This window comes from Lucilia cuprina, chromosome 2 (assembly GCF_022045245.1).
Source record: "Lucilia cuprina isolate Lc7/37 chromosome 2, ASM2204524v1, whole genome shotgun sequence".
Lineage (NCBI taxonomy): Eukaryota > Metazoa > Arthropoda > Insecta > Diptera > Calliphoridae > Lucilia > Lucilia cuprina.
Genome location: NC_060950.1, coordinates 14562651 through 14588505, shown reverse-complemented (window position 1 = coordinate 14588505; position 25855 = coordinate 14562651). Strand labels below are relative to the sequence as shown.

The 25855-nt window shown below is 31.6% G+C and overlaps 3 protein-coding genes across 4 annotated transcripts; 2 read left to right on the top strand and 1 right to left on the bottom strand.

Moving 5' to 3' along the window:
- Positions 1-326: 326 nt before the first annotated feature.
- On the top strand, positions 327-6618 carry LOC111678398 (regulator of G-protein signaling loco). Its single transcript, XM_046949586.1, has 2 exons — positions 327-429; positions 1884-6618. The coding sequence occupies exon 2, from the start codon at positions 1933-1935 to the stop codon at positions 6283-6285; it is 4353 nt and encodes a 1450-aa protein (XP_046805542.1). The 5' UTR covers positions 327-429; positions 1884-1932; the 3' UTR covers positions 6286-6618.
- Positions 6619-12628: 6010 nt separating this feature from the next.
- On the bottom strand, positions 12629-19040 carry LOC111678400 (ATP-binding cassette sub-family C member 10). Its single transcript, XM_046953106.1, has 11 exons — positions 18654-19040; positions 18220-18591; positions 17435-18127; positions 16654-17372; positions 15589-15777; positions 15403-15520; positions 15100-15339; positions 14901-15043; positions 14662-14838; positions 14200-14601; positions 12629-14143 (listed from the first exon to the last, which is right to left on the bottom strand). Exons 2-11 carry the CDS (start codon positions 18578-18580, stop codon positions 12695-12697), a joined length of 4491 nt encoding a protein of 1496 aa, XP_046809062.1. The 5' UTR covers positions 18581-18591; positions 18654-19040; the 3' UTR covers positions 12629-12694.
- An 894-nt stretch (positions 19041-19934) lies between these two features.
- Positions 19935-25851, top strand: LOC111686618 (tetratricopeptide repeat protein 7B). Of its 2 annotated transcripts, none has more exons than XM_046956411.1 (8): positions 19935-20262; positions 20333-20612; positions 20676-20787; positions 20850-22329; positions 23526-23623; positions 23690-23803; positions 24981-25177; positions 25249-25851. In XM_046956411.1, exons 1-8 carry the CDS (start codon positions 20151-20153, stop codon positions 25379-25381), a joined length of 2526 nt encoding a protein of 841 aa, XP_046812367.1. In that variant the 5' UTR covers positions 19935-20150; the 3' UTR covers positions 25382-25851. The 2 variants fall into 2 exon arrangements, with proteins under 2 accessions (XP_046812367.1, XP_023304756.1); XM_023448988.2 differs by having other exon boundaries at positions 19939-20262; positions 23496-23623.
- Positions 25852-25855: the final 4 nt, after the last annotated feature.

Below are 25855 nucleotides of genomic sequence, written 5' to 3'. Positions count from 1 at the left end.
GATTTCATAAAACTTAAGGATAATATTACATCCAATTGGTTAAATTATGATTTACGTGTTTTAGTACAGCATCTTAGTGAATTCGCTACAGATTATGATCCAAACGGTCCACCTAGACCGTTAGGCAAAGATCTAATTGATAATCTCAACATAATGATGGAGCGTTTGAATGCCATGAAAAGTGCAGATTTCTTTTTTAAAATACAATTTACCGAAAATTATGTAAGTTACTCGAGTTTTTGACAAATTATTATTTTCAGATTTTTCCACCCCCCATTCTAGTTCCCTGATTTTGTGACCAAACATAAAACAGATTTTATGGATGTACGTTCTATTATTTTCAAATGTCAAATCGGTGGTTATCAACATATTTACGAAGTGGTTCATGATGTTAGGAAAATCATATTTATTGCTAAAGAGTTTTTAAAGGTAAGTGATTTTATCTATTTTTTAATATAAATATACTATAGACTAGATTATGTACTAGACTATACTGGTCTGTACACTTTAGACTACACAATAAACTAGACTGTAGACTAGAATATAGACTAGACTATATTGATGACAACGCACTTTAAAATGATTAACATTTTTAAAATTTATTTGTTGCCTATTATTACTATACATATACATAAAATCACAATTGAAAAATACTTAACACTCTTCCTTTTAACAATAAATTCCAAAAATAATTAAAAAATAAATTGAGAAACCCAATGAAATTAACCGGAATTCCCAATATGCAAAATACTTTATTGATATGCAAATTCTGATGAAAAATTATAAAATGCAACAACAAATGCATCAAAATTTATATTTTAATATTTTTTTAATTTTTTCCATTTTACACAATCTCTATTTTTAATTAGAAAACATATATTTACTTTTTACTTGTTTTTTTTTTCGAATTTTATTTATAAACAAAAAACAAAATTCTCTTAAAAAAGGTAGCAAAATACTTAGTTGATTCACTGTATATATAATTTCTAATATTTCTTAAACATCCCTCTCACACAATTTCAAAATATATTAAGAAAAACGCAAAATTTTCCCAATCGATTAACATTATTCTACTGATCATGTTATTAATTCTCTTAGCTTGACCTTTTTTCGTCGATAACTATCGATCGATTAACAGGGTTAACGTTTCGCGATGCATAAATTCTATAGCAATAAGAAGAAGAGTTTAAAGCAATTTTTTTTATCCATAGCAGAGAGATAGATTTTATTAATGGAAATTGTGTGTGGTTAAAACAAAAATAAGAATTTAGAGGCGTTGGCATATTTTTTATTTTTTTCTTTATATTAATTTAAAAGAAGTTTTATATGTATAAACTAAAACGAATGTGTTAAAATATAAAATCCAGCAATAAAACTATCAAAAAGTAATTAAAAAAAAGTAAAAGTGATCCTCAAAAATTACTACGAAAAAAAAAGAACCCTCTTAGAAGCAGATATTTTTTTTTTTTGTTTAGACATACAAACTGGATTAGCAACATACCATAAGATACAAAAACAACATCCAATACACCATCCATATACATATGTATAACAACAATAACAAAACGCAACCACCAGCGATATAGATGAATGTCTGTGAGCATTTTTGAAGCTTCTTGTAACTAAAAACAGCGAAATTCGTGTGTATGTGTTTGTTTTTTTCTGCGCTGTGCTACCTGTGCAAATGAAAAATTGTGTACACAGACGGACAGACTACTAGCGTAAATAGCTGCTAGAGTACAAAAGGAAAATTAAAGAGAAAAACTATTTCCACATTTTTTTCCTGTGCAATTGAGTTTGGTTTGTTTGTGAGTGCGTTACATGTTACTTTTACGCTTGCGCGAGGAGTTTACTGACCGCATATTTCTAATTTTCTAAAAAAGGAATTTCTCATACAATTAATCGGGCCATCTGGCATTATTGGCAGACATAATGCATCATCACCATCCACATAATACTACATCACCAGCAGCAGGGGTAACAAATTCGTCTTCCACACAACCACCCACCCAAAGAAGACGTAAAAAGCGTCCCAATTATGGAACCCGAACGGTAGAAGTTAGACGTGGTTATAGTGGTTTTGGTTTTACCATCTCCGGCCAGCAACCTTGTCGTTTATCATGTATTATACCAAATTCTCCGGCCGATCAGGCAGGCCTAAGGGCTGGTGATTGCTTGATATCAGTGAATGGTTCTAATGTTTCCAAATTACCACATGAAACCGTCGTCCAGCTAATAGGAAACTCCTTTGGTAGTATACGCATGCAAATAGCCGAACATTATTACTCAGATAGTACGGATGAAGAAAATGCTGCCACAGGTTCCCCAGCCATTCCCTCCTTGGGTCCTTATAGGCCTCGTTATGTCTACCACAAGACCAAACAGCAACGCATGAAAAATTCTCCCATGAAAAAATATGAAAGTCTTTTGCCTTTACCTCGAACAACACAACAACCTTCTAAAAAATGTCCTCTTAATGCGGTGAAAAAGCCATTGGGGTCAGAGGTTAAGGTAACTGCTACCAAGCGTCCTTTATCAGAAGAACTTAAACCTAGCTTTTCAGCTTGTTCTACTTCTTCTACTGTTGCCAATGTTAGAGCCATGGTAAGAGCCCCCTTAACCAGTGCTGCTTTGGAGTATAGAGCAGTGGTGGGCTATTTGGGTACCATAGAAATGCCCAAACAAATTTCCCATAGCAGTAAACTGCAAACAGTACGCTCCTGTATACGCAAACTAAGGCAAGAAAAACGTACCCCCTCCACCGTTTTGATGGTAATTTTACCCGATTGTTTAAAATTGCTCTCGAATACAGGCAATGTCATGGCAACTTATGCCTCATCGCGTTTGAACTATGTGAGCTCTTCGTCAGAAAGTGAAAATCGGTTTTTTGGTTTGGTAACGAGTGCCGTTTATAGCTCGCCTCCTGAAGAAAACGATGACGAAGAAGATGCCTTAAATATGGCCTCACATTCCTCCAACACCGATCATATTAGCATATCAAATTCTTGTCATGTCTTTGTGGTCGATACTAAATTATGCGATCATGCTCAACACTTAGCCAAAGCTCAAGAATTTCGTATAGAATGTACCAAAGATCCCATATCGAGTTTATGTCTAGAATTTCCTAACAATTCAGAGTATGTTGTGAATCTTATAAGGAGTATGTATACCATGCGTATAATACCACCGGCCACTCAACGTTCCATGTCAGATGATCCCAACCTGCATGCTGGGGGACGCCATCACAATGCCACCGCCCATTCGCCTCAACCCAGCAATCATAGTGAGATTTCCACTACCACTTCAAATTCAGATTCCGGTATAGGCTACAATAATGACTGTACTAATATTACTGACCGTATAGTGGTTGTGGACTTTCCCCAACAAAGGTCTCAGGCTAACATACATGCCGCCTTAAATATTGGTCAACAAAGGCCTCATAATATATGCCAACAAGATATACAAGAAGATATAGCCTCTACTTCTTCGTTGGCGGCCAATAAACGTTTAACCGTAAGAGCCATGCCTGATCCTAAAATTCCCTATATTCTCAACAGTCCAGCAAGATGCCTACTAACCTCCCGATCATGTGATGATGTTTTGAATCTCTTGGAACAAGAAGCCGAAAATTATGATAATGATCAAGAAGCTTTAACCACAATGCCGCAGCAATGTTACGCTTCTATGGATGATATATCATTACATGCAACCCAAACAGCAGAGGAAGAAGAGCATCAGTTTTTGAAACCCCTTAATAAAACAGACACAAGTCAAGAAGAAAATTCTAATGAGCCTCTTCTGACACAATCGCTAGAAGACAAGAAAAAACAATTGAAATTGCAATTTGACACTTGGAATAGTTTACAAAATTTATCATGTCAATCGGCCGAAATAGTACTATCTTCTCCCGACAAACTAGCCAGTACACCAGATTTATCAAAAATTGAGGTAAGCACTACTACTTCACCATTTGAAAGGGGCTGGGTGCAAACGTCCTTAAGAACTCCGCGAGCCGACAAACATACCTTGCAATTCTCTTTAACACCTGAAACTAAAAACAATAAAAGGCCGGAAATTTCAACGGTTAGTAGATCTGGTTCTTTAACAACAAGTGATGTGGAGCGCAATTCTCTAAACTTTGGAAACTCATCAAATGATTTAACAAAACCTTTGCCTAAAGGACCTACCGCCTGGGGCACGTCTATAGAAGTGCTACTAGCCGATCCGGCGGGAATCAAATCATTTGCGGAATTCTTAAAACTAGAATACGCCGCAGAAAATATCTTCTTTTGGACCGCCTGTGAACGTTTTAGAAATATGGAGAATCCGGCGGAAAGACAGGCGGAAGCTTTAATAATCTACACCAAACATTTATCAAATGGCTCCTTTGAGCCGGTTAATGTAGATTCTAAAGCACGCAGTCTAGTGGAACAGAACTTAAATAATGCCGATAAAAATCTTTTCCATCCGGCACAAAAACAAATTTTTAATTTAATGAAATTTGACTGTTATCAACGTTTCCTAAAGTCCGATTTGTACAAACAATGTTTACAGGCGGAAAAAAAGGGCAAACCTTTGCCCTATACAGGTGAAAATCTAGATGAACTACTTAAAACGACAAATTTTTCCGAAAGTGCCTCATCAAAGTTAAAGAAATCGGCAAGCAACGCCGAAGAGGGGCGCCGACGTAGAAGTTTACTACCTTGGCACCGCAAGGCCAATCATGCCAGAAGTAAATCTCGTGATAGAATAGCAATAGAAAAGTCGAATCAAGAAAATGTTGCTGCCATTCCAACCACAAAATCGCTATTAACGCCAAATTATGCTATATCGAAATCAACGCAATCAATACATGGCTCTAAAACGTCTTTGGCATCTATCGAGGCCATACCAGTGGGAGAATTGAATAACAATTTTTGTCGCGTTAAATTTCCCGATGGAGCCACCTCGGTTATACAACTGAAGTCAGACGAAACTGTAGCTCAATTGGTGGAAAGACTTTTTGAAAAACGTAATCTCAATTATCAATTTTATGATGTCTCTATTACGGGACCACCACAAAAAAGCATAGAACTGCAATCCTTAGCTCAAGAACTGTCACGCAAAGAGATTGAAATCGAACAAAGGGTGGCTTTTAAGTTAGAATTACCCACTCCAAAGGTGATATCGGTTAAATGCAAACCCAAGAAACAATTGTATGAAGTAGTAAGACCCATTCTACAAAGATACAACATCAATCCCGAGATAGTAGAGGTGCTAATGAAGGATACTCAAGAGAAAGTTGACTTAACTCAGCTGGTGACATACATCGATAATCAACGTTTGCAGGTGGTGTTGAAAAAAACCTATCCACCTTTACCTCAAGCCATACAAAATCGAAAACCTTATGCTCAGTCTAAAAACTCTATTATTAATGGTTTACAAACTGCCCAGTCGGCATTGGATGAAATTACCAATAATGTTTTTAGTGACTTAATGGATGTTAAAAATCAGGATGTTACCACAAAACCAGCAAAACTCGATCAATGTTCTTTGAAATCAGAGGAATGTAACTCTGAATCTTCTTCCTTTCTTAAACGCATACGCAATGGCAAGAAAAATGAAGACATACTCGGCATGAGTTTAATTAAATCAAAAAAATCTCTACCAGTCACCACTGCAGCAGTAGCTGAATGCAAACTTGCTATTAAGGAGAAAATAAAAGCTGGAGTTAAACAACAATTTCCCTCAAAAGTGGCCGAGAAACAAGATGACTTATTAGAGGATTTAAAACGAGCCCAGTTAGCTCGCCTAGAAGATCAAAGGGGAACAGAAATTAATTTTGAATTGCCAGAATTCCTAAAAAACACAGATAATTTAAATAGTTCCTCATCAAGTTCTAATAATAATGAGAATTCCATAAACACTACACCAGTGGAAAGACCACCACAACCAGCACCTCGTCTATCTATAATAAACCCGAATAAAACTAAACCTTCCTGTATATCGCCGATGAAAATTGAAGAGGATCCAAATTCCACAGAAGATATGGAAGATCTAAATGCCTCCATAAAGGGACCACCACCATTGCCACCAAAACCCAAGGTACTACCCATTAAACCCTCCAATTGGGGCGTTAATATCAGCCAACATAATAAAACATCACCATTGCCAACGCCTACAACTATTAACAATAACAATAAGTTAACAAACGCCAATGTAGCTGCCATATCATCGAATAATGTTATAGTCTCACCCAGTGCTCGTTGTGCCTATTTGGATCAACCTAGCAGTAGTTTTGTTTAAACTACCCACTTTCCTTATCCTAAAATAAATGAAAATAATTTAATGTATAAATTTAAATTTGTTTATTTTTATATTATTTAAATATAGATTTTATTAATGTCCTTAATATGTATTTCTGTGTAAATATTTATTGTAATTTTTTTTCTCATTTTTTTTTTAAATGTAACCTTTAAAAGTATTTTTCACTAAACATTCTCTATTTTTATATATAAATATTTTAAAAATATTCATGCGTATTTTAGTTTTTAAGACTATGAAAAAAAAATAACTAAATTTCTGTGTGTAATTTTATTTAAAAAATAAATTTCGATAAAGTATTAACCAATTAAAAAATGCGTTTTTTTGGGTGTTTAATAATAGGAGTTTGTTGTTCTTTAGACTTATTTTGAAAATATGTATGAGAAGTTTTTTGGAATACTGAAAAATGTTGGAAACGAAATGATAAAGATTAATTTGGTATATATATCATAGAAATAAAAAAAATTTATACATCTATTTTAAAGAACATTGTATATACTAACATGCAGTATTGTTTGAAATCTAAAAAACTTTCTGATAACGAAATCAAATTAATAAAAAGTCCATTTCATCCGTAAATACTTTTTATTTTCGAGGAAACAATATAACTTTTGTTTTAGATATTAAAACATATTACATAATTTGTTATTTTAATGAATCAATAATATGTTATTTTAATGAATCTATAGTCTATAATGTAGCCTATAGTCTAGTCTAGTCTCGTTTGTAGTCTAGTCTATAGTCTAGTCTATAATCTAGTCTATAATCTAGTCTATAGTCTAGTCTATTGTCTAGTCTATAGTCTAATCTGTAGTCTAATCTATAGTCTAATCTAAAGTATATAGTCTAGTCTACAGTCTAATCTATAGTCTAGTCTACAGTCTAATCTATAGTCTAGTCTATAGTCTAGTCTATAATCTAGTCTATAGTCTAGTATATAATCTAGTCTATAGTCTAGTCTATAGTCCAGTCTATAGTCTAGTCTATAGTCTAGTCTATAGTCCAGTCTATAGTCTAGTCAATAGTCTAGTCTATAGTCTAGTCTATAGTCTAGTCTATAGTCTAGTCTATAGTCTAGTCTATAGTCTAGTCTATAGTCTAGTCTATAGTCTAGTCTATAGTCTAGTCTATAGTCTAGTCTATAGTCTAGTCTATAGTCTAGTCTATGGTCTAGTCTAAAGTCTAGTCTATGGTCTAGTCTAAAGTCTAGTCATTACCTAGTCTATTCTATTCTATATTCCATACTCTAGGCTATAGTCTAGTCTCCAGTTTAGTCTATAGCCTAGTTTACAGTTTAATCAATAGTCTAGTCTATAGTCTAAACTATAATCATGTTGATAGTTTAGTGCTGTGTATATCCCAGACTATAGCCCAGTAAATATGTAACGTTATCTATAGTTTGGTATATACTCTTGTCTATGGTCTCGTTTATAGTCCAGTCTATAATCCAGACTATAGTCTAGTATATAGTGTTATCAATGGTCTTATCAATAGACTGTACTATCTACAATCTTGCCTAGAGTTTTGTTATTAGTCGTATCTATAGTTCATAGTATTCTCTTGTCTGTAGACTATTATTGAGTACTGACAATAGGATTGTTTATAGTCTTAATATTTGAGTAAAATTAAGAAAACATTCTTAAAAGAAATAGTAGCATTACAAGTAATAACATTCGTACGTGACACACTTAAGATTATCTGTCAAATGGAAGCAAATTTAAAAGTTTATTTTTTTTTTGCAACTAAAACTAGCATGACACTAAAGTATAATTAAATATGCCACTTTTTTAAACACTGTTGCATTTATTGATTGTATTATTTTTTTTTTTTATTAATTAATTTCTAATTTAAATTTGATGATATTTTGAAAATCTCACATTTTTTTCTTAGATAAATAACGATATTAATTTGCAAAAATCAATAATGGCCTTTGAAATTGAATTTAATAAATTATTAAGTGAACCACCTTTTGAAAATTTACAATTCGATCATATTAAAGGTGATCCCAAAGAATTAATTTACAATTGTACCAATAAGTAGTTGGTAAAAAAAAATAGTTTAATAACAATACTAATAGGAAAACTAATAAAGAAACTTTAAAATTTTTATTAATTTTTAAAATTTATTTGTAAACTAACTATGTTTAGTAGTTAATTTATTGTCTTATAAATTTATATAAATACTAAATTTTAATATTAATCTATTGTCGTTTTTTTTTTTATTTGTTGTTCTTTAATGTTTTAAGACTATTTTTAAAATTTTATTATATAACTAGTATATTTATTGAATTATTCAAAACAAAATAGTAGTTATTGTTTAAAATTAAAAATGAATTCAAAGTTATTGAAAATTGTTCTAAAGCAAAGAAAAAAACAACATAACAGAAGTAATTAAGTATATTTTCTTATTTTTGCAAATTTTCCCAAAAAAATTTGATTTGTAAGTTTATGTAAAGAAGAGAAAAAATCTATATAAATAAGTTTATATGTTTATGTAAATATGTATGTCTTTAAAACAACGCTACATATTTACACCATTTGAATTAAGAAATTTTTATTTATTAAATTATAAGTGATTTGTGTGAGTGTTTTTTTTATAGTTCTTAAGTTTTTTTTTTTAAATTAAAACAAAATTTTTGTTTACTAAAAAGTTAACGTTTGTAATTGATGTGTTGTTATAAATTGTTTACACATTTGTCTTGAGTTATTATATAGTTTTTATTTTTTGTTAATAATACATATTTTAACTAATCATTCATAGCCGTGAATTTATAGTTTTCTAGATAATTTTACTACAATTACTTTTACGTGTTATTTTTTCAAATTGCAATTGTTTAAATGTACATAAATATGTAAAGAAAAGAAATGAAGTCATTGTTAAACAAACCAAATGAAATAATAAATTGTTTGTTTTTCCTTTTTTTTAATAATTTAAATTTGTTAATTTTTCTTAAACTTTTTAATAAATATAAAATTTTTGTTTTTAATTCGTAGATGTTTATGAATAAATAATGAAAATTTTAAAGTGTTTAAAAGACGTGATACACGGTTTTAAAATCTTACAAAGTTGTCAGTAAAATGTCGAGAAAATACCTAACAATCGTCCGAATTTAAAACGTTGTTAGAAAAAGCATTAGTGACAATATTGTAAGACAAAATTTGTAAGTTGACACTATTATTAGATATTTTCTGCACAACGTTGTAAGATCTAACAATCGTGTATACATAGCTTAAGGGCGAGTTTTTCTGATAAAGATAATCTTCATTCTTTGGTTAAACCAGTAAAGTTACTTATTATCTTAGTTTAATTGAGTGTAATTGGCCAATTAATAGGGTTCTATAAATCGACTTTCGAATAATCGAACAATCGACTCTGTCGAAAAATCGAAGTCGACTATTTTGTTCCAAAAAAGTTGATAACTCGACTATCGTCTGTGAAAAAAGTCGAAAAGTCGACTTTGTGAATAAAAGTCGAAAAACGCCGAAAAGTCTGAAAGTCGAAAAAAGTCGATAAGTCGAAAAAAGTCGAAAAAAGTCGAACAAAGTCGAAAAAGTCGAAAAAGTCGAAAAGTCGAAAAAGTCGGAAAAAGTCGAAAAATCGAAAATTGTAGAAACAAGTCAAAAATTTTAAAAAAAGTGGAAAAAAAGTCAAAAACTCTAAAATAGTCGGAAAAACTCGAAAAAAGTCAAAAAATAGTCAGAAAAAAGTAGAAAGAAGTCGAAAATAGTCAAAAAGTCGAAAAAATCGAAAAGTCGAAAAAGGTCAAAAAAGTCGAAAAGTCAAAAAGTCGAAAATGTCGAAAAGTCGAAAAGTCGACTATTTATAAAATACTTATAGTCTAAAAGTCGACTTTTATTTAAATGAAAAAAAGTCGAAAAGTTGAAAAATCGACTTTTTATAAAATGCAAAAAGTCGACTTTTAACTAAATGAAAAAAGTCGACTTTTTTTAGAAGTGAGAAACACACAATTAACAAACACAATAAAACAATGATTTCGGAAGAAAAAAAAACTTTCAAATATTTCAAGTAAATTACAATTTTCTGATTTGTTTTGTTTTATTTATTATTGTTTTAAATGTTTCTTTAATATTTTTCCAAAATTTTCCATTTTACAAAAGTATTGTTTGCTAAAAACAGCTGTTCATTGTTTATGTTTTTGAGTGAAAAGTTGGCAATACTAACAAAGTTAACTGAGCTTAAATCTAAAACTGAAAAACACAATCATCGGTTAAAGACCGCCTAAATTTGTTTCGTGTTTAATCTAACAGCAAGTTAAGCCTAGTTTAACTGAGGAGTAAGAAACCCGCCCTAAGTAACTAAAGTTAGGAACAATTCTAATCCTAATCAAATTATTCCAATACATATTTTTGTTAAGAGTTTGCATGGCCGGAATTAAACCCAAAAGCAATCAAAAAGCTATTAGTACTGGATAGGAAGAGTATGACCATAATAGGGGTAATAACTAGTCACTGCGCAATTGGGGCCTTTAGGGGTAATTGGGTCTGTAAAAAGCAGGATTTTTGTAGGTTGTGAAAGAACGAGGAGAAACTGGATTCTGGTACAGAGTCCGAAACTGAAATGACTAGTTACAAGATTCTATGATTAACTGGCAGATATAGCAGAAAGTGGTTTAGGCAAAAAAATAGGTTTCATAAGGGGAATATCTTGTTTATTCGGGTAATGGACAATGGTGAAAAAAGTACAACCCTGTTCTTTTTTGTTAATGGAAATCACAATGGACCCTTTAGGTATCCAAATGGATGTATACCAACTAAACTAAACTTGCATGGGCATCATAACACAGTTTTGTCGTAACGTCTAAAGTAAAAAGACTTGCCACCGATTTCTAATTACAGTTGTTAAATTCTGTGAATAGCGAAAATATTGGGCCAATCACAGCTCAGTATCACGGTCGGTTAAAATATTTCCGTTTGCCTGTCCGATTGTAATTTTTGTGCTTGGTACGATTGATTCAATAATTTTTATACCTACTTAAAAAAGATGGATTGATTTTGTCATTCTGTATATATATTCTCATTAAATTCTAAGACGATCTAGCCATGTCCGTCCGTCTGTCTGTTGAAAGCACAATAGAGGCCGAATGGAAAGAACTAGAGGGTTGAAATTTTACATAAATATTTCTTATAGGTAAGGTTTGTTAGGTATTGAAAATGGGCAATATGCAAAATTTTATGAGGATCGGTCCAGAATTGATCCTACCCCACATATATAAGGTCCCCTTCAGAAAATTACTTTAACGCTTATAACTGTCCTAAAAATACAAATATGTAGAGAAAATTCGACATAAGTAAGTTTCATTCGAGTCAAACGAGGTTTGATGGTGGGTATATAAGATTCGGCATAGCCGAGTATAACACTCTTACTTGTTTTTTTAATTTTGTTGAAATATTGAAATTTTTAAAATTTTGTTGAAATAATTAGTTTTGTTGAAATATTGAAATTTTAAAAAAATATTGAAATTTTTAGTACTTATTTTTTTCAAAATTATGAATTTTTAAAAACATTTTTGTTTGAAAACAACAGTCAACATTTTTCCTTCTATAGAACATTTCTAGAACTAGTTCTTTCTTTATATTCAAAATTGTTCTAAGGAATCTTAATGAATAATGAAAGTAGTCCTTCTTTTCAGTAATTTATGTTCGAAAATTTCGATCTTGACAAAAGAAGTTCCAAAGAATCCTTAAATAACAACTACATCACTTTTGAAATAGTTCTGGGGAGTTACTCCGTATTTCGATTCGAAAGAAAAAGTTTTCAAAACACAATGTATTTAAGGTACAAATTCGAAATATTTTTCTTTCGAATCGAGTTATAGAGTAACCCCTCTGGAATGTATTCTTATATTACATTTATTTTTCAATATGAATCTATTGGAAAACAAAGAAATAATTCCTAAAATAAACATTTTATAAATCCTTCAAAATCTTATCAATTTTCTAAAGATTTGAAGTCTTTCAAATTTCTTTACGTAAAAATGGCAGCCACTCAATTAATCATGAGTGGCTCACATAGGTCACCAAGTTGCAGTCCCTTTGTGTTAGTTTCAAACTTGATATTCAAGAATCAGAATTGATTATGTTTTCTCTTGTTCTAGGAAATAGTTTAGTTGAAAACTATTCTTTCTCTAAATTCAATTTCTCTCAAATTCTTAAAATATATCCCGGCATATAATCATTATATAAAAAAAGATAAATAAACACATACAAATTAAATTAATTAAAATATTCTTTTAATTTACACTACAACGAACATTTGTATAAAAAAAAAATTAAAACAATTATTTAAGAAAATAAATATGTAGTTGAATTAAAATTAATTAAAAGAAGTAAGAAAAATACTTAAAAATAAACTAAATATTATAGGAAAACAATTATTCACCTTTCGTAAACTCTTCAATACTAATATGTTGAGCCTGTAACATACTGTAGAATAGAGAATTTGTATTAGAAGCCAATTCTTGCGGTGAGCCCTGCTCTTTTATTTCAGCCTGATCCATAACAATAATACGATCCATATTGTGGAGACCATTCAAACGATGGGCAATAACTATGACCGTAGAACTTTTGAAAGATGAGCGCAATGCCTGATTCATAGCAAATTCAGTATCATTGTCTAGATTCGAAGTGCCCTCATCTATGCAAATGACTTTGGAATTTTTAAGTAAAGCTCTGGCTAGACACAATAATTGCTTTTGTCCAGCCGACAGATTAATGCCGCCCCTATCGAGTTTGCCGTCGAGACCACCTAAAGATTGCACTAGATAGGTGGCTGCTGAACAATTGGTAATAGCATGCCAAATTTCAGAATCATAATATGATGAACGAGGATCAAGATTTTCGCGAACAGTACCCTCGAATAGAAACGGTTCTTGTGGTATAATGCCAATACGATCACGCAAAACACTTAACGCTAACGTTTTTAAATTTACACTATCTAATATTATCTCGCCTTTACTTAAAGGCGCTATTCTCATTAAGGCCGCTAATATAGAAGTTTTGCCAGCTCCCGTACGTCCCACTATGGCTAAACGTTCAAAAGCTTCTGTTTTAAAATTTAAATTACGTATAGCGGGTGATAAGTGTTCCCTATAGGAAAGCTGAACATTTTTAAAGCTTAAGGCTCCTTGGGTAGGCCAACCAAAGGGAGGATTTATACAGCCCTCGGCATTTTCTTCTCCCTCTAATTGTAAATACTGTTCTATACGCTCAACAGCCACCAATTCTTGTTCGGTTTCGGCCACTGCATTGAGAACTCCTCCCAAAATGTGCGTAATACTTAAAGCATACGATATGGCTAAGCCCACTAGACCAGGATTAGTAGCATGAGCTGAAGTAATGGCTGCCAAAATACCAGCACCACCCACCAAGAATGCACCCAACAACTGCAAACGTATACTCAACCAATTTTGTGCAGCCGAAGAAGTCAATTGAGCCTTAATACTTTCCTCCAACTTGGCATGGAAGTCACGTTGAAAACGTATGCTAACACGCATTGTTCGAATGGTGACTAAGCCCTGTAAGGTCTCGGTAAAATGAGTGTATAGCGGCGACAAAGCATTACTCGAAAGGCGCTTAATATCACGCGAGGCATGACGATAACGATGCTGTAAACTTAAGTATACAGGAACCATGGGTATGACAACTAAACTTAACCAAGGCATGGCATATAAACTAATAAATACTGAACCCACTAGACCCACAACTTGAGCCAATAAAATATTTAAAATAAAAGGTAAAGAATCATCCACAGTGTAGGTATCTGAGGAGAAACGATTTAAAATGCGGCCCACTGAGGTGACATCGAAAAAGCTAAATTTGGCCTAGAATAGAAATACGTATTACAAACTGAGTTAACTCCATTTAATTTTAAACTTACATAGATTACTTTATTAAGCAATTTGTCGTGAATATATTTGGCAGCCTTCAGGCCAGCAAAGGCAAATAGAAAAGCCCGTGCTAAAGTCATTAAAGAATTCGTTAAAGCCAATGAAGCAAAAATGGACAAATAATATGCAGTTGTATGACCAGTGGGGGTAGAATTGTTAATAGATTCCTTCCACCAAGATGGTTGTATGACACGTTCTAAAGTATTATCGCTAGAGGTGTTATTATCCAATGTTGTATCGGTTACCCAATGAGCCAACCAAGCATCAGACAAATTACGTGTTACCTGCATTAGTACCACCGACAGGAGAACAATTAAACCTAATGGTGTTGTCACCGCTTTCCAATAGCAAGCAAATACATTCATTGATAAATTTCCATATTCTCTTGTTTCCTGCGAATAAAAGCAATTATTATTTGAAGTGTTTTAATGTCTTGAATTTTTGTAACTTACATCTAGCATAATGCTGTCGACACTTTTCTTTTCATGAGCCATCTGTAAGGCATCCAAGTCAATAGATGCTCGTCTTTCATTCATATCAGCCTCATCATTGGAGTCTTCTAAACTTAAATCTATACTTTCAGACATGTATTCGCTGGGAGTTAATTTGCCATTTTCAATGTGTAAAATCTGCAAATATAGATATTTTGACTTTCGCTAAACTTACTTGCTTAAACTAATGTTTAATCTACCTGATTAGCATGATAGAATAAGGTAACACTGCGCGTTACTATAATTCTTGTTTTATCTTTCAACAGATTTAGTATACAATGCTTAATAATATGACGCGCCACATGAGCATCCAATGAGGCCAAAATATCATCCAACAAATAAACTAAAAACAAACAATATAAATTAAATATAACTAATGCTATAAATATTATTACTTACTTTTCTTATCTTGATACACTGCTCTGGCTAAAGCCACCCTAGCCCTTTGACCACCCGATAATGTACGACCATTCTCACCCACACCCACTAAATCCCCACCCAAAGCCAACAAGTCATCATTTAAAGCGCAAGCAAATAAAACAGTTTTATACCATTTCTCATCGAAAGTACTACCCCAAACGATATTATCGCGTATAGTGCCACGTTGCAGCCAGGGTGTTTGGGGAACATAACCAAAGCCTGTAGTAAATGAAATATATTATTAACATTACATTTTTGATAAGCTGTAAACACTCATCATACCTGAGGTAAAATCTTGTAGACATATTGAACCATTTAAGCAATTTATACCGGCTACTATGGCTGCTATGAAACTACTTTTACCAGCTCCCACTGGTCCCTCAATACAGACAAGTTCGCCCTGAAATTATATTGCAAATACAAAGTATATCTTTACAAAACCTTTCAATTGCATTCAATTGCATTTACCTTTTTCACTTCCATATTAACATTTTCCAATGTAAATGTTGTTGTTTGTACATCATCATCATTGTTAATCGTGTCATATTCGAAAGTAGCATCTTTGAATTGTAATACTACCGGTCTGTCATCGACCGATGTCATGGAGCTTCCTTTCATTATGGGATCATAATAGGAAGAAAAGTCTAAATTTTCTAGCTAAAATAGAAATTTGATAAATTTTTCTTAAATAACTATTTTTTACTAAGAATCAGTTCTAGTTCATTTCAAGTTCAGTTCTAGTTCAGTTCTAGTTCAGTTCTAGTTCAGTTCTAGTTCAGTTCTAGTTCAGTTCTAGTTCAGTTCTAGTTCAGTTCTAGTTCAGTTCTAGTTCAGTTCTAGTTCAGTTCTAGTTCAGTTCTAGTTCAGTTCTAGTTCAGTTCTAGTTCAGTTCTAGTTCAGTTCTAGTTCAGTTCTAGTTCAGTTCTAGTTCAGTTCTAGTTCAGTTCTAGTTCAGTTCTAGTTCAGTTCTAGTTCAGTTCTAGTTCAATTCTAATTCAGTTCTAGTTCAATTCTAGTTCAGTTCTATTTTAGTTCTAGTTCAGTTCTAGTTCAGTTCTAGTTCAGTTTTAGTTCAGTTCTAGTTCAGTTCTAGTTCAGTTCTAGTTCAGTTCTAGCTCAGTTCTAGTTCAGTTCTAGTTCAGTTCTAGTTCAGTTCTAGTTCAGTTCTAGTTCAGTTCCAGTTCAGTTCTAGTTCAGTTCTAGTTCAGTTCTAGCTCAGTTCTAGCTCAGTTCTAGTTCAGTTCTAGTTCAGTTCTAGTTCTAGTTCAGTTCTAGTTCAGTTCTAGTTCAGTTCTAGTTCAGTTCTAGTTCAGTTCTTGTTCAGTTCTAGATCAGTTCTTGTTCAGTTCTAGTTCAGTTCTAATTCAGTTCTAGTTTAGTTCTAGTTCAGTTCTACATCAGCTCTACTTCAATTCAGTTCTACTTCAGCAGTTTTAAATAAGTTTTAGTTCAGTTCTAGTACACATCTAGATCAGTTCAGTAATCGAATGTATACATAATCGAAATATACACCTAGTTTACACTTATACTTACATCCATTAACTCCTGAACCCGTTTCACCGAAATCCATGCCTCTATTAAACCATTCAGTACCCATGGGAATGCATTCAATGGACCAATAAGTAAATTCAACAAAGCCACACTGGTATATGTTGTGGATGCCACCAAAGGATTACCCATCCACACTGAAACACCAAATGTCAAAAAACACATAAGAACCGGTGTGGTAGCCCAAAAATAAACACACCAAGCATCTAAATATTTGCGTTTAGCTAAAAATTTCATTTCATCTTGACGAAAGTTTAAGATTTTCTTAATGAAAACGTCTTCCCAAGCATTAAGTTTAATTTGTTTTGCGCCCGTAATTGTTTCACTGGTAGCTGATATACGAGCATCTTTAGCTGTCATAAGACCTTGTGAGTAATGGCCAATACGTTTAGCCAACCAACGATTAATGGGTATAAGAGCAACGGCAAAAATAACACCCGCTATAAAGGCAGCTCCTAGTTGGGTGTACAGTAAATATAGTGTAGTGAACAGCTGAAATGGTATGCTCCAGAATGAGTGAAAAGAAATGCAAGAATTGACTATGCGATCGGTATCGGTAGACATGAGATTTAATACCTCAGGACGAGCATTTTTTAAGCCGCGAGCTTCTAAAGCTTTACGATAAATAGCGCTAACTACGCCAATGCGCATTTTCATGCCAATCATGGACATGCGCCAATTAAAGTGACACGAGCAAAAGGTATCTGCAAAAAAAGTGGATAAGATTTAGTTACTTCAAAAATGTTAAGCATAAAGTGGTACTTACATATTAACTGAGTGCCAAATAAACCCAAAGCATACCAGTAAGGTGCCCAATTATAATTCTCTTCATTTGTATCATCACTAGAGTAACCTTGGCTCAATAAACCACCCAAGAGCAAAGGACCAGCAAAACTTGATATGTCAGCTATGAATCTTAATATGCCAATCAAATAAAATTCTTTGCCAAATGCTTTGTGTAAAGACCAAAATAAATTTTTCGATCTCGATATACTAATCTGTAACTTTTCACTTATTCTTGGTATATTTAAAGCATCTGGCAAATCAAATAGATCTTCAATACGCCTTAGATTACCAGCCACACCTTTCGAGATCAGAGGACCTACCCAATGAAAATATAATCTCGAGAAACAATTTGCTTCGTCTTGGGCATGTCCCAAATGAGCTTCATTAAAATCGAAATGAAAGTGTGTATAACGTGGCGATAGTAGTGATGTCGTTTCAGTATTAGCATGTGGATAACGGGCTGCTGTATAGGTTGCTTTACCATTCGGTATAAGCGTTAAACCATAAAAAACATCAAGTAATAAGGTAGCCAAACTCCATGGCCACCAATCAAAATGTCGACTAGAACGTAACCATACTGCATCTAAAACAAATATCGCCAACCACATGACTATCATGACTAGAGGCCCTCTGTGACTTAGTTCACCGAAAGTGCGTGAAGTAAGAAGATAGCCTGTAGGAAATAATAGAGAAAATCAATATAAAAACTTTAAAAAAATATTATAAAACAGTACTAAATGCATTTGTTATCAGGTAGCAACTTACCACTGTGCACCACCCACATAACACATTCCGTACAAACAACAAGTATATCGGCTGCATATAATCTTACACCCAAGCGATAAAATTCAAATAGTTTTAATACTGGTAGAATAGCCAAAAGAATTGTAGACGCAGCACGCAAATAAATGGCCCATAATTGTGTACGATCTCGTACTAAACATTTTGTATAAGCTCCAAAATGATATGCTGATATGGCCGCAAACAGCGTATAGATGGGTAATTGTAAAATAATTTCCTGAAAGCAGGGTAGCAAATCATTTGAATCACTAGCAAATGGTCGCACTCCGGTAGAGCAAAAATCTGACCAGTTCCACGGCAAATTCCAATCATCATACAAAATCATATTTTATGAAACTTGAAAAGCAAAATAAATACATTTTATTAAGGTAAAATTAATTTCATCATAAGTTTCTCACTATTTTTCTATGATTTTTTTATGCAGGTACTTTTTTATTTTTCCATGAAAATATTTTATTTTCATCCAATTTTAAACGCCCTTCTTCTTTGTTGCTGCTATTAATACTCCACACACATTGTTTACCGCATCGAATTGATAAAATGTTGTATGTTAAATGACTAATAATAACAGCTTTTTTAAAATTATTTATTACTTCCAATCGGGAAAATAAAAATCAAGTCAAACAATTTTAACAACACAGTATTTTGAATGCGTTCTCGTCGCATTTGTAAATCACAGAAAAAATGAAAATATATTGAACAGCTGATAAAATATGACTGGAAATTCTATGTGAAATTTGTTTTTGTTTTTTTATCGATGAACTACAATAACAACAACTGTCATATGAATTAAAAACCAACAACAATTACTCTACGGTGAATGCAACGAAAATGCAGGTCAAAACAAATAGCGGAAAACAAGGAATAATTTTGTTTAGAATCTGTGGATGAAGTGCAAAAATTAAGTAAACAGTGGTATCAACTTAGTGATTTTCGTGTGGAATAAACTTATAAAATATATTTTATTTTTTGATATTATAAAAATATTGTAGTTTTGTTTGTAAACATACATCATTGAAATACCATAACTCAGAAACGAATACAGAGCGAACAAAAATGTTTAGGCTTCTTAGGTGAGGATTAAATATCAAAAACAAAACACATTCTCTTAATAAAACTCTTATGTTAATTTCACTAGTTTTTCACCAAACTTTGATGTACTTTAAATATGTTATCTATAAGGACTTTTCTACACCTCTTTTCTCAGTTGTAACTGAATCTAAGGAAGTATTTGGTGAATAAAAGTGAATAATATGTAATGATTAAGTTCTAGTTTGTAAAGTATGACATCAATTATTTTTTGCCTGGTATGTATATAAAGCTACGTTCACACCTATCAAATGTTTGACGAAAAAACCGTGACCCCTAAAATATCTACATATTGTTTTCCTTAAAATATATATTTATTTGCACAAACATAATATATCTTTGACGACATCAGTGCAAAACGTCTTTATTATTTGTTTCAACAATATTTGCAATATTTACAAAAATTAGTGGTTACCTCCTTTATCAAATCTCCTTTATCAAATGTTTAATAGGTCTGAACGTAGCTTAAATTATAAAATATTGCTTTTTTTAATAATTCACAATTGGCATTACTGAAACATTTTACGTGTTGTTAATTTTCTATGAGTATCATATAGCAAAGAAGAAGAATTCTCCAGTAAAAATAAATCGATTCAGGAAAATTCTTAACAAAAATACGATAAAACATTATTACACCGATTATTTACTACCAGATCATAGTTCAATTAATTAATAATAAATTCAATATATAAATTTGTTGTAAACAACAATATCATAAAGAAAAAGAGTTGTATATTATTGTGAACAGCTTATGAATCACGTCATTGTAAAACAACAAATGTATTAGGAATTGACTGACCACAAGGATGCGTAATACCACTAAAGTAGAGGCATTAATAGAAAGTTGCCGTAGTGAAGGCAAATGGAAAAAAGTTATAGAATTAACAGATGAACTTAAAACAGGTTCACCTAATAATGGTAAGTGGTAAAATTTTTGGTGAAGGCTGTTAGAGAATTATACCATATTAAGGGGTTTTTTACTTTATAGAATGCTTAGCCAACTTCCTGGTGGGCGAGGCAAGATTGGAAAGTTATTTAGAAAACAATTTACCAATTGAAAGTAATTTTACTAAAGCTAAAAGTGATTTACAAGATGCAAGACGTTATCTTAACTTGGTTACGGGTGAAAATGGACAAAAAGCTGGCATTGCATTGGATGCTTATCTCCTGCTGGCCAAGCTTTGTTATGCTTGTGGTGAATACGAAAAAAGTTTGGAGAATTTTATTAAGGCCGAATTAAATACCTTGGCCGAAAAGGAATTGACTTTGTAAGTGTTGAAACTAAATTTTTATTTATAATTAATATTAATTATTAAATTACAATATTATAGACGCAGCCTTAAAATATTGGCTGAATCATATGCCATTAAAGGTCTATGCTTGGAAAATCAGACAGCGAAACCTTCATCAAAGTTTAAAAAAGCTGAAAAGGAAACAGAAATGGTAAGTAGTAAAACTTAAGTACATAAGAATTGTTTAACTAATTGCTTTTCTTCTGTCTAAAGATCTCTTGTTTTGAACGTGCTACAGATTTGGGTTTACTATACCTACAGGAACAGGATATAGCTACATTTTCTGCTACAGCTAATAATACGGGCGGTTCTACCTTGGCAATTAATGCTAGTGTACAACAATCTGCCAGTAACATGGCAATTAGTTCAACTATACCAGCAAATCCTTTGGAACTAAATAGACGCATGGGTGCTATACTGGAGACAGCTTTGCAAAGAGCACCAATAGTATTAATAAAAGCTGGAAAATTACAAGAAGCTATCGATCGTTATCGTACCATGTTAAATGCCATCGAAACTAAGACGACACAATCTTTACGTCTAACACTAGCTCGCCAACTGGCTGAAGTATTGCTGAGGGGTGTTTCGGGAACTATTTATACACCACCATTTCAAAAGAAACAGGGCACTACTGCAGCTTTAAAATCCAGTGGAACCGCCAAGAAATTATGGAAACCCCGAAAATATGCTGCCCGAAATCAATTTGTACCACGTAATCAACAGGAGGAAACAATTTTATTACTACTAATAGCAGAAGCATTAGCTGTACGTGATACAGTTTTATCACAAAGTCCCGAATTTCGTTTGGCACGTACACATGCTATGGGCAATGCTACGGCTGTATATGATTTGCTAACATTAGCCACCGTACGTTGGGGTCTCATACAGCTGCTGAATGAATCATTTGAAAAAGCTTTGAAATTTTCATTTGGCGAACAACATGTCTGGCGTCAATATGGCATATCCCTAATGGCTGCTGGCAAGCATATGCATGCTTTAAGAGTTCTACAGGAAGCCATGAAACTAAATCCTGGCGATCATTTACCCTGTCTTTTGGCTGCCAAATTATGTTACGAATCATTGGGTCTAATTAAAGAGGGTTTAGATTTTGCCCATCAAGCTCTTAAACGTGAGACTAAAGGTCTAAGACCATCACGTTGTCAACTCTATGTGGGCATAGGCTATCAACAATTAGCCATACAAAGTACTCTAAAAACTGAACGTGAAAACTATCACAAACTAGCACTAGATGCTCTCGAAAAAGCAGTACAGAACGATGGCAATGATCATTTAAGCGAATACTATTTATCTTTACAATATGCTCTACTCAATAACATTCCGGAAGCCTTAACGCATATACGTTTTGCTTTAGCCCTGCGTACCGAACATGCACCCAGTTTACATTTATTCGCTTTACTTTTAACCGCTTCTCGTCGTCCCCGCGAAGCTTTAGTTGTGGCCGAAGATGCATTAGAAGAATTTCCTGATAATTTGAATTTATTACATGTCAAAGCCCACCTACAGCTACACTTGCAGGATGCTGAAATTGCTCTAGTCACTGTTCAGCGTATGCTGGCAATATGGCGTGAATTGTATGAGGGTCAAGTTAATGTCGAAAACGAAGAGAAACATTCTGATACTAAAAGCATTGTATTGCATGTACCATCATCTCAAATGTCTGATAAGGATTCAAGTAAGTTTTGTGATTTACATTTGCATATAAAGTCTAAAATTTAAATTACATTTAAAAGTTTAAAATCAAAAATATACACTTAATCACTGCGGTTTAATGTTGAACGAATTAATGAAAAAAGATTTCCATACGACTAGTTTCTGTAAAGTGAATAGCGATTTTTAAAGAATTTTATTTTAAAATATCGTTATCAAAACTTTACAAAAAGTTTATTTTTGGTTTTAAACTCTTAACAATACTTACTAAGTTTTCAAAAATATAAAAAAAATAAAAGTTCAAATCATGTCATATATAAAAGTGACCGAAAAAATGTCGGTCATTCATTCATTTGAAAAAAAATAAATAAATTATGTTGCTGAAACTTATTTATACATAAATCGTCATTTAAACATAAAACCTCGAAGCTATTAAAGAATCTGATTTATCACAATCAAAGGAAATTATTCTCTTCACAAATTAATCTCATCATTATCATACTATAAACAATTCGTTTGAGAAAAAAAAGGCCCAAAGAAAAAATCTTGGCTTTTTAAAAAATATACATTTTAATCTTAATAATTTTTATCTTTTTTACAAAAAAAACATAAATATTATTTCCCTATAATATTAAAATATAAAACGATATTTCGGATCATGTGTTATAAACATAAAACTGTAAGTTATTTATGTCTTCTGAAAAGACTAACAAACGTTTTTTTTTTTTTTTCTTAATTACATAAACAATTTTTTTCTTAACACTTTCTTACTTATTCTAAAGACAATTTGAGTACTAAACAAAAGCTACACTATAATAATGCTTTAATATTATAATAATATTTTTATAACATATTTGAGAAAGAAAATTAAAAACAAAAAAAAATCCATTTAAACAACATTTGGACTTCAGTAGACTGATTGATTGTCTGTAAACTCTACCATTTTACACAGTTACAAATAAAAATATTTAGTAGTGTTATGTAAATATTAAGCTTTGTTTCTATTTAATATTTTGTTATATTCTCTTTAAATAATAATAAGTATTTGAAATTGTATGCATTTTGTTTTTTAACTTTTCTAAACACCAAAATCAATTGTTGTTATTTAAATAATTACTATCTCTAAATGCTTTTGAAGTAGTGTGTATATTGGCATTGAAAAAATATGTATTTGCAATTTTAATTTTAAAGATTCTGTTTATGCGGCTTCTCTGGCGGCAGTATCCCGGGTGGAACAAGCTTTAAGTGAAGCAGCCAGTTCATTGAGTTCTTTTACACCACGACCTGGACCACAAAGACCCTGGATGATACAAATAAAGGTAGGAAGGAGAGTGGGGCAATAAACAGTGTTTATATTGTTTTATATTAATGTGATGATATTTTAGATTTGGCTTTTGTTGGCGGATGTTTATTTGAATATTGAACAACCAGCTGAGGCTTTAAATTGTATACATGAAGCATCATCAATTTATCCGTTGTCTCATCAAATAATGTATATGGTAAGGAAAACTTTATTTAAATATCTAGATCGATAAATAGATAGATAGATAGATAGATAGATAGATAGATAGATAGATAGATAGATATATAGATATATAGATAGATAGATAGATAGATAGATAGATAGATAGATAGATAGATAGATAGATAGATAGATAGATAGATAGATAGATAGATAGATAGATAGATAGATAGATATATAGATATATAGATATATAGATATATAGATATATAGATATATAGATATATAGATATATAGATATATAGATATATAGATATATAGATATATAGATATATAGATATATAGATATATAGATATATAGATATATAGATATATAGATATATAGATATATAGATATATAGATATATAGATAGATAGATAGATAGATAGATAGATAGGTAGATAGATTGATAGATAGATAGATAGATAGATAGATAGATAGATAGATAGATAGATAGATAGATAGATAGATAGATAGATAGATAGATAGATAGATAGATAGATAGATAGATAGATAGATAGATAGATAGATATAGATAGATAGATAGATAGATAGATAGATAGATAGATAGATAGATAGATAGATAGATAGATAGATAGATAGATAGATAGATAGATAGATAGATAGATAGATAGATAGATAGATAGATAGATAGATAGATAGATAGATAGATAGATAGATAGATAGATAGATAGATAGATAGATAGATAGATAGATAGATAGATAGATAGATAGATAGATAGATAGATAGATAGATAGATAGATAGATAGATAGATAGATAGATAGATAGATAGATAGATAGATAGATAGATAGATAGATAGATAGATAGATAGATAGATAGATAGATAGATAGATAGATAGATAGATAGATAGATAGATAGATAGATAGATAGATAGATAGATATATTGATAGATTGATAGATAATACAGATAGATAGATAGATAGATAGATAGATAGATAGATAGATAGATAGATAGATAGATAGATAGATAGATAGATAGATAGATAGATAGATAGATAGATAGATCACAATACGATTTTATGACGATATCACTAAGATGATAAAAACTCGTATTTAGAACGATATTTATGTACAAGAAATTATGATCTTGTTTTTTTTAATTCTTTAAACAAATTAAATTATATTTAACAAAACAAATCATTATTTCAGCGAGGACAAGTCTGTGTTTATTTAGAACAATGGAATGAAGCCAAACAATGTTTTCTAAATGCAGTAGCAGCCAATCCTAATCATACTGAAGCTTTAAGAGCTTTAGGTGAAACTCATCATGTTTTAGGTGAACCACGTTTAGCAGAGAAAATTCTAAAAGATGCCGCCAAACTGGATCCTAATTGTCCCAAAATATGGTATATTTTTATTATATTATATTTCATTAGGAATTATTTAACTATTTAACATTTTTTATTCACCATTATAGGTTTACATTAGGCAAAGTTTTAGAATCACTGGGTGAATATACGGCCTCGGCTGATTGCATGGCAACGGCCTTGCAATTAGAACCCACATGTCCTATACTTCCATTCACCTCTATTGCATTAACATTTGAGTAAAAGATTTTATTGATAACTTTATTATTATGTTTAACATTTGAATGTTATTTTTTATTATATTACACGTAAACATATACCTCTGTTCTTTTTTGCTAATATTGTTATTAATTGTTATTTTATAAGGTGTCGTCGATGATAATGTATTGATAATTTTGGTTTTAAAAAAGAAAAACCTTAATTAGGAGTATTATAATAAAAATAATGCAAACACTTTTCTTATACATACTATCCACAAAATAGATTTTTTTTTTTCAATTTTAAAAAAGTTTAAATTTAATTTTTTTATTAATATATGTAATTCATAGTTAATATTTTGTTCGTTTGTTTGTTTATATGTGTGCTGGTTTTATAAGTATATATACATAATATTGTTAATTATATACGAAGTATATGCAATAATAATTATTAATTATCATGTATTAAAAAAAAATAAAAATAAACAATAAATAAAATTGTTAAACATTTTAAAATTTT